The following is a 9,836-nucleotide window of genomic DNA, read 5'->3' on the forward strand; positions in this document are numbered from 1 at the left end:
ACTACTATTGATGAGATCTTCTTTAGAAACATGTGTCAAAGAATCCCATGCTGACCGGGCTATACCCGTTAGTGCATTTAAAGCCTTTCTAATTGCTTGATCTTGAGAAAGATTGGTTGCATACACGACATTATCTATCCAAGTTCTAAATGCATCTATAGTGGCTTTATTTTTTATGGGATCATAGTCATCAAAGTTGACTAATGGTAGAACATTTTCAGAGAAAACATGTAACTGATCATATGGTCCTTCAGCTTCTTGTTTAACCATATTAACATTCTTCCATTGGCCTGTCTTAGGATCAAACTCCTCGAGTTTGGGTTTTGGCACATCAAGGGTGAGAGCTTTTCCTTTAGACTTACTTTGGAGTCTAACAAGGTCTTGGGAAGAATCAGGGAACATAGACTGTGGGCCTTGCACTTGGTTCTTAGTGGCTATGGCTTGTTCAATTTTTGTAGTCACAGTGGTTAAGGTTTGTCAGAAACCTTAACTGTCAGCCAACTATTAAGAGCGAAGCTGGGTAGTAGTTTGATCAATGCGAGCAGTGGTTTGAGCAAGAGTATGCAATTTTTGTAGTTGGCAAGTATTATCGGTCCACCACGCTTTAGCAGAGGTGCAAAAAGTAGCATAGGTTTGCTTCAAAGTGGTAATATCAGCTTGCATGCTGGAATTAAGGTGGGTATTTAAGCGAGACTCAAGGGCTTGGAGCTGAGCAAGGAACATATGGAAATTTGCATTAACGCTAGCTTCAGCTTTCTGGCAGGCAAGTTTAACTTGCACAAACTTATGATGTAAATCTTGTTGAAAAAGAAAGGCCTTTCGAATACATAGATTGGCGTAGTTCAACATTTTGGTTTGGGTGGTTGCATCAGGCTAGCCAAAGGCAACAACATGATGAGGCAAAAATGGGATGCTGAATTTATCATCAGAGGACTGCAAAATGAAATCATTAAAAGGTGGTACTTTGGGTTCTTCAAACTTATTTTCAAAAAAAGAAGTCTTTTGACCCGAGAGGATCATTCAAACATGAAATACTGATTGAACAAAGGGACAATGATTAGATTGGAGACTGCCATCATCAAGCTCAGTGAACTAAGGATGTGAACAGTTAATAACTTGTTGAGTTAATGGATTAGATACCACAGGTTTTTCTTCAAATGACTGTTGACATATAGTACAAAACAAAGAACTAGTCAAATTAGGAACTGCATTATCATGGCAACAGTTTGGCTATGGCCTACGACTCAAAGTAGAGATTCGTGACAAGGAAGCATGAGATGTGGATAACTGAGTGGATGAGCTTGAAGGATGATTATCATCAAAGGATATGCGAGTTTCATGAGTGGTTTCTTGTACACTAGCAATAGTGGTTAAATTGTGAGGGGCATCCAATTGCTTAAGTGCTCAGACATCTATAAGCCATTCTTTTGGAACTTTGATATCAATTAAATTAATCATGCGAGGCACAGTTAACTGGGCACCTTTAGATTCTATTTTCCAGAGGAGAGAATAATTGGCTTTAGACTTATCTACTCTAGGATCCTTAACAATGGGCACCGTTGTATTAAACAAACAACCATATAGAGAAAAGAACAAAGCATGTGTTCTTGATCTAGGTTTCACATCTAAATACTGGGTACCAAACTGAAACATTAAGATTTTATCCAAATGGTCATCAAGAAGACTTATAGCAAAATTTGGAACATTATCAAAAGCAGTGGCTCCTACAGCCATAGGGGCAGAAATGCCTCCCATTAACATATCGGCATAACGATTATGTCTAACATAAAGGAGAGTCATGATAACTGTGGTAGGAATGCCTTTGCGATACAAGGGTTCAACACCAACAACAATATGACCTATATGAAAATACTTAAAACCATTTTTTTATTTGGCCCGTTTGACGAGACCTTGGATTTCTTTACTGGACAATAGATTAATGAAACTATGAGGCTAGTCATTCTTAACAACTACTTGCATTTCAATGGGCTTACATACAAACTTAGACTTATATGATAGAAACCCTAGATCACCATAAATTTCAATCCATTTCTTAGATGGTAACTTAAAACATTTAGATGGAAGCTCAAATTTACCATGATCAGATGCAAAACTATCTTTATCTATATTGACATCATGTACTGTATCAAACATAGAGCTAAGACTTACAAGTGAATCTTTTGAATTCTTGTTATCATTCTCAATATGTTGGAATTCTGCCATCCTATTTCATTTTGCAAAACGGTATGAGCTGTGCTACCTTCCCTGCCTCAAAGATGCCTTTCACATGGCTAGATAACGAGGACTTACTTCACACATGACCAAACAGAACAACAAAGAGACAGAATAGAATCCAGATAAGGAACTCACTAATTGCAAAAGATTTCTTGTATATTAAACACCAGGCTCTGATACCAACTATACAGGATCTTATGGATTACAAAACATCATGGACAATATCTTAGAATATCTACACACTACAGAAATTACAAACACATATTTTAGTGAAGACAATCTAATTTCTGATCTTCCTTTCGGAAGAGAGCATACTCTCTATGTCCTTCTAAAATGTTTTTTCTAAACACTCAAAGCTTTCTAGACTTCAACTGAACTTAACTTGAACTCAGAACCTCTTGCCTCCCTAATGGAGAGATGGATGCCCTTATATAGGATGAGCACCAACTTTTACAATACAAGGGAGTTTAAAATAATTGGAATCCGTCCATAGAAAATGGACACATGTCCAGACTCCTCGAAGCCTTATCACAAAGGAATCTTTCAAAGTAACTTTACAAAAGAGATTCATTATTACACACATCTTTTTGACATGAGAAGGATAACTCGTAGTTACTTTAGAGATGTAACTTGGCCTCCTTTATACTATGGTAGGGTTCACTGGCCGAATTTTAGGGGCCGGTGGTCACGGGTTCAAAACCTGGCACCGCTATCAAATATTTATTATTTTATTTTTAAATTATTATTATTATTATTTTTCCACAATCGAACATATCTTTCGCATACGAAATCCATTTTTGATGAAACGAACGCTGCTAGAAAGCTCTTGATGAGATCTTTAATTTGAAACCCATTGTTGACCACTTTCAAGATGATTTTTTCACCTTTTGACGACCTCTGTACTTGGTTTGACCAAACTTTGACTAGCTATAACTTTTGCGTACAAACTCCTTTTTTTGCCTATTTGAATTGTGTTGGGCGTAAAATTTTGAAGACTTTAAAATAATGTTGATTGTTAGAGTTTTGGAGATACTTCAAATTTTGGTGAAAATATCCCTCAGATCACTCTTTCTAAAAGAAGTAATCCTTGTACTCAATAATGATAATAAGGACATATTTTAAATGATCTTAGACAAGCATATTATTAACCTTTGCATAGAGATTAGGCCATATTCATTGTGTTGATCTCCACAACTTTGTAGGACTTTTACATGCTCACAAACTTATGATATAGGTACTCTTGGTTTGTGTTATAGTAGATAATTTTCTCATCTCATAAGGAATGAAACAAAACTACAAGAACATCCTATTCAAGAAGATGCCATATGGGCTTGAAGCCAATTCTTGATGGATAAAACCTTCTTAATAAATGAGGCAAGCTTGGTGATTTATATCTATTTTATGATATAACTGCGAGTCTCGTTATTACATAATTTGATTGCATACTATCTTGTATTTCATCTCAAAAGACAAGTCAATTCCATGCAAACTTTGGAATGTTTGTCATTCCACATGTCATATTTTTCTTATAAATATTAATAATTTACTTGTTAATAGAGAACTTATATTTACACTATTGAATTCAAATGATTAGATTTGATAGTACTTTGTCTAACATGTTGGATTAAACCTCAACCATATACAATATGTTTGAAGTGTGATATCATTCTATCCATTTTTTCCTTGATGAATATAAAATAACTGATAAAATATTATTTGATCAAACTTAACAAATGTACAAAATTATTTCTAGAGAGGAGTGATGTTTAAGGAGATAAGTACAAAAACTCAACTACTAGACCATGTTATTGAAGGAGATACCATGTGGGCCCAAGGGCATTCATGATCAATAAGACTCTCTTAAACACCAAGGTAAGTTTGGTGATTTAAATATTCTTTTAATGATATGACCAAAATGTTTTTTATTTTATCCTTTGTGTCAGATTAATAGCATTTGAAATATGATACAATTCCACCCACTTTCCTCCCTATGAATAAATAATAAAATATAATATACTAATTTGCTAAGCTTGAATTTATTACAATATATCCAGTACATATTTGAGTATTGCAATACAACTGATTACATTCAATAACAATTCAAACTATAGGACATAGGTAATTGAGTTCGTATAGTATTTGATAATTATACTCTTTTTCATTAGTAAACAATTCAAGTAGTACATCTTAGTGTCATTGAATGGACTATTTGAAAGAAGTTTCTCACCAATAAGCTCCTCTTAATCATTCATCTATGCGCCCTAGTATAACTTTTTCCCTTCTAAAATAAGTAGTCCTTGTACTCAATAATGTCGATAAGGACATATTTTAAATGATATTAGACAAGTATGTCATCAACCTTTGCTTATAGATTAGGCCATAGTCATCATGTTGATCTCCACAACTTTGTTGCTTTGTTGGACTTTTACACGCCCACAAACTTATGATATAGGTTATCTTGGTTTGTGTTATAGAAGATAATTTTCTCATCTTATAAGGAATGAAACTAAACTACTAGAACATCCTATTCAAGAAGATGCCATATGGGCTTGAAGCCAATTCTTGATGGATAAGACCTTCTTAATAAATGAGGCAAGCTTGGTGGTTTATATCTATTTTATGATATAACTGCAAGTCTCATTATTACATGATTTGATTGCCTACTATCTTGTATTTCATCTCAAATGACAAGTCAATTCCATGCAAACTTTAGAATGTTTGTCATTCCATAGGTCATGTTTTTTTATAAATAGTAATAATCTACTTGTTAATAATAGAAAACTTATATTTACAGTATTGAAAAATGATTAAATTTGTTGCTACTTTGTGTGACGTGTTGGATTAAACCTCAACCATATCCAATGTTTGAAGTGTGATATCGTTCCATCCATTTTTTCCCTTGTGATGAATACAAAATAACAGATAAAATATTAATTGATCAAACTTAACAGATGTACACAATTATTTCTAGAGAGGAGCGACGTTTAACAAGTAGTATAGCATACTAGTATAATAGTAAAAGTGCACAGAGAAGTGCAAAAGAAAGAGAAGTGGGTTGTAAGAAACATAGTATGGTAATAAGGGGTATAAAGGGAGTGGAAGGGTGAGGGGTAAGGGAGTGTGCCTAGACGGCGTTCTTGATGGCGGAGCTGTAGCCGTCCTGGAGGTCGTAGTATCTGGACCAGACCATGACCCCGCCGTAGTTGGCAGAGGTGCGGATCTCGGGGAGCACGTCGGAGATGAGGGTGGGCGGAGGGACGTAGCCGGAGCCGGCCGCTGCGGAGGAGGCGGGGAGGCGGAGGAATATCTGGGCAGAGGAGGGGAGAGAAGAGTTCCACTGCTTCCAGGCGTCCAGGAAGCCCCCGCCCGCACCGCCGTACTGACAGGGAGGGTTGTTGTAGAACTGCACCCAGACGTAGTCGAAGAGGCCCGTGGTGAGAGCGGTCCCCAAGTAGGCGTCGGGGAACGGGCACTGGGGAGCTGCGGTGACAAGGATGTTACCTGATCCGTATCCCTTGACGTACTTGGCGAGGCTTCCCCAGTGCTCGGTGGTGCCCCCCTCGATGTCCAGGTCGATGCCGTCCAGAACGGCGTCTCCGAGGGGCCTGGAGTCGGAACTGCCTCCGAGGTAGTTGTCCCACAGATAGGAAGCTACGCTCTGGGCATCTGCGTCGCTGCTCAGGTAGTAGCTGCCCGCTCCTCCGCCCAGCGACAGAAGCACCTTCACTCCCCTGCTCTGGCACGCCTTTATGTCGCTGCTCACCCTGCTGCAGCTCCCTTTCGTGTACGGGTCGCAGTGCCCCGCGAGATTTATCATCGGCGTCTGCCCGTTGCCGAAGCTTGCCAGAAATGCCAGGATCACTATCTCGTAGTTGCCTGTCGAGCACGTGCTGCTCAGGCTCCCTTCGTTCCCGTTCTGCCCCCAGTATATCGTGATGTTTCCGCCTGCTGCTGCAGCCACCCTCATTCCCAACAACAACACCACGACCACCACAACCGGCCACGTCCTCTCCATTTCCTCGAATATCGAGATGCCGATGAATATTGCTCTTAACTACTCAAATATCTCTCTCTTTCTCTCACTTTGATCACACTCTCGCTTGCTTGCTTAATGCCTGCCTTCCCTCGGCCTTATATACACCCATGCTCCCTCCCTTTCTCTCTCATCTCTTCCACCACTCCACGTCTGGGTCGCTGTAGAGTCTACACTGGGCTGCGCATACGCCGCGCCCAACCGCATTCACATCTCATAACTCTCCAACGCACATATTATTGGTCCATTCGAACACGCAGGATGACCATCAACACACATTTAAAAATACTTATGCTATGCGACATCTGGATAACTTATATTGTCTTATTTGTTCCCTCTCTTCGAACATAATAACGCGGGTGGGCCGCTGCAATCAAAACGAAACGCAAACGTAACTCTCGGATAACAAATAGGAGTGAACAGCCCAAATGCTTACACACGCTTATATTGGTGTATAATGGTTCTTCTCTTTTTCTCGCGTGGAACAAGGGCGCACATTTTAAAGCTTCGTTGTTGTTGTTATTATTATTAATATAATGGTGTCCATAAGTGCTGACGAATTGCCCTTTCGTTCAATTTCATTAGACTATAAATAAGAGCATTTATCGTGCCTATTGCTCGCGTCCACACTGCGCTATTTGGGGGTGGGAAAGAGCAAGTGGAAGGACCCTCGCAAGTTCGGTTTTGAGTCTTTTCTGTGTTTCCCTGAAACTGTGTTCAAGCCGTTTACTCAGTATCATAGATATAGGCCTGCATGGGAGTTACAATTTTTTAATATTTTTATCAACTGATAATATGGCTTTAAAATATTCTATATTTACTATTATTAGTCCCTGCCTATAACTAATGTTTTCACTGAGGGTGACAATTAATTTTTAAGATCAACACTCACTACTTTCTAAAGTTCAAAATCACTTTATTTTTTAATTCATTTTTTATTAACAATTTCTAAATTTTGATTGGCTAATACCAAATTTGCCAGGGGTAAAATTATATTTATGAGAGAAAAATTAGAAGATAAATGTTACTGGCTTCTACAACCTTCCATATTCTTGTACAGTTTCAGCCGGCCCTTCTTACAAATGCGGGATATAGTGACAGGAACTCTGATTTCGCTCATGCAGCATAGCACAGCTTGAAAGCATCATGAGAGCCGTTCAAGATCCTGGGCTGAACTGTTTGGAGGACAAACTTATTTGCTGTTGTTAACAGACTTTCCAAAGAAGGTTCCAATCTTTGCATTGCCATGAAATACTGACCAAGCTGGACTGACGGAGGCTAAGAATAGTATTATAGCACTGAACCGTCATATTTCTGTCAGATGCCCACATTGTCACTCAGAGCCATAGGAGAAATCCCACCAAGTTTAGGTCTCCTCCAATGCAAACCAAAATCCATTCAACCATTGCATGAGCCCATCTCAGATATTAGATCCGATGTATTCGTCTGGATTACCCCTAGCATACATTTTTCTCTTATTTTTCCTATTGCATAGGAAACCAACCCATCAGAAGCAGCCTAGAAATGGGGCAGGAAACCACTTCTATAATCCGAACATGGACCCAAAAGAAACGGAAGCCTTATTTGAAGCCATGGAATCCATTTCATCAGATGCAATGTGGAGGAAAGCCCACCCAAAACCTTGTATTCATGGAGTATGGTCTGGATTGGAGTGTAAGCTTGGTGCGGACAATCCCATGCATGTTTCAAGGCTTGACTTTGGCTACAAACCAAACGCTTCCTGCAAAAAGAATGCCATTTTCCCCTCTTCAATCTTCAAGCTCTAGTATCTCCAAGGGCTCCTCATATTCCAGTGTTTCATGCATACAAACACCACAATTCCAATGGGTTTTGAGAGGCTTGCTCCAAGCCTTCAGCAGCTGAGCCTCAGAGCAAACAAAGCACTGAGTGGTGAATCCCAAGTGAGTTGGGAAACCCAAAAGCACTACAAGTGCTCACTCTCTCTCAGAACAATCTTCAGGGCGCCATTCCACAAGATCTGGGGAAACTTAGTGCTCTTCATAATGGACAACAATCCAATGTATTCTCCTTTGCCCGCTGAGTTTGGGAGCCTCATGAGTAGTGAGGCAGAGAGGTGAATTTGTTGAGGTGGGAAAGAGCGCTACGCAGATGCAGACGCAGACCCAGAATCCTCCAATACAACATCAGAATCCTCCAATACAACATCAGAATATTGATAGAAGTTTTAGGAAGATTATTGGAGGGAGCTAAGTGACCGGTCACACTGTGCACTCCCTACAGAAATTTCTGGACAACTTAGAGACTCATATTTTTCTTCCTTGCAAAAAACATGAAGAACTCTCCGCTGTTTTATCACTTACTTTTGGGACAATATGATCTAAATTTTTGTTTTTATATTTTTATAATAATAAATTTAAAATTGACAACTTTTGTTCAAATTTTTACTTTAGATGTTTTGAAGGTTTTAAAAGCACAATCATTTAAATGATTTTTTTAAAAGCTTCTTTATGAAAATATATCTGGTTCAAATATATCATATATTTTAGTTCACATTTAAATTTTTTTTATCATTAATTAATATATCATTAATATAAAGAACATAAATATAAATTTATTGTATTATTTTCCCAATATACATTTTCAGAACTTCAATGTTATGATATTAATTAATATGTCAATTTTAAAACTATTAAAAAAAAAAACTATAATACTAAATATAAAATAGGAATAAAAAACTATAAATAATAACTAAGTTACATAAATCTATTACTTAATTTATAATATTTAAAAGTTGAATCCATGTATCTATGAGATTTTTAAAAATATTTTGGTGTTGATAGTAATAATTCTTGTATCATTAAATAGTAAAGTAAAAATAAATGTGAAAATAAAGTAAAATTATTTAGTTAAATTAATATGTAAAATTACTAGAAATTATCAAATGAATATAAAAAATGAACAACAATATTTCTATTAAAATTGAACATTTAATATTCAATAAAAAATAAATATCTGTATTCAATAAAACAAAAAAATAGTGAAAAGTGAATGTTAGACACTGAAATATATAAGATATTGATTTTTACAAAATGAAATATTGACTTAACAATTTTGGTGAATACCTTTGTCACATTTGTTCATAGTAATACTGTAAAAATTATTTCTTATAGAAAAATAATGATGAATTAAAAAGTCATACCATCATTCATAATTATATCTTAAAGTATTATTTTCTACATTTTTAGACAGATTTATATCTAACAAAATTCTTCAATTTTCCAATTCATATTTTATAATATATACAAATACTTTATTAGAAAAATTATAAAGCAAAAAATTTGACAAACTCCACAGGCAGGGACTCAAGCTCTGTGCATAGAGCTCTTGTTTATATTTAATATTCACAGTCATTTATTATTAGATAATTTAGGCACATAGTTTATTATTAGATAATCTATGTATTCTGAAAAAATTATAAGTATTTACAATTTCTATATATTTCAGAGGTATGAAATGAGCATATAGTTTGCTTATCAATAACCTTACATACGAGAGTGTACACTGATAAAATATATTAAGAAAATAA

At 36.7% G+C, this 9,836-nt stretch overlaps 1 protein-coding gene across 1 annotated transcript; it reads right to left on the reverse strand.

Annotated features, from left to right (window-relative positions):
* Positions 1-5,163: 5,163 nt before the first annotated feature.
* Positions 5,164-6,250, reverse strand: LOC149553658 (acidic endochitinase-like). Its single transcript, XM_089789932.1, has one exon. The coding sequence runs from the start codon at positions 6,248-6,250 to the stop codon at positions 5,360-5,362; it is 891 nt and encodes a 296-aa protein (XP_089646058.1). The 3' UTR covers positions 5,164-5,359.
* Positions 6,251-9,836: the final 3,586 nt, after the last annotated feature.

The sequence above is a fragment of the Cupressus sempervirens genome, chromosome 6 (genome assembly GCF_028749045.1).
Source record: "Cupressus sempervirens isolate cs-2001-9-10 chromosome 6, ASM2874904v1, whole genome shotgun sequence".
NCBI classification, from domain to species: domain Eukaryota; kingdom Viridiplantae; phylum Streptophyta; class Pinopsida; order Cupressales; family Cupressaceae; genus Cupressus; species Cupressus sempervirens.

What these genes read in the sequence shown, in the direction of transcription:
- LOC149553658 (XM_089789932.1), bottom strand. Translation starts at nt 6,250, where the DNA reads ATGGAGAGGACGTGGCCGGTTGTGGTGGTCGTGGTGTTGTTGTTGGGA.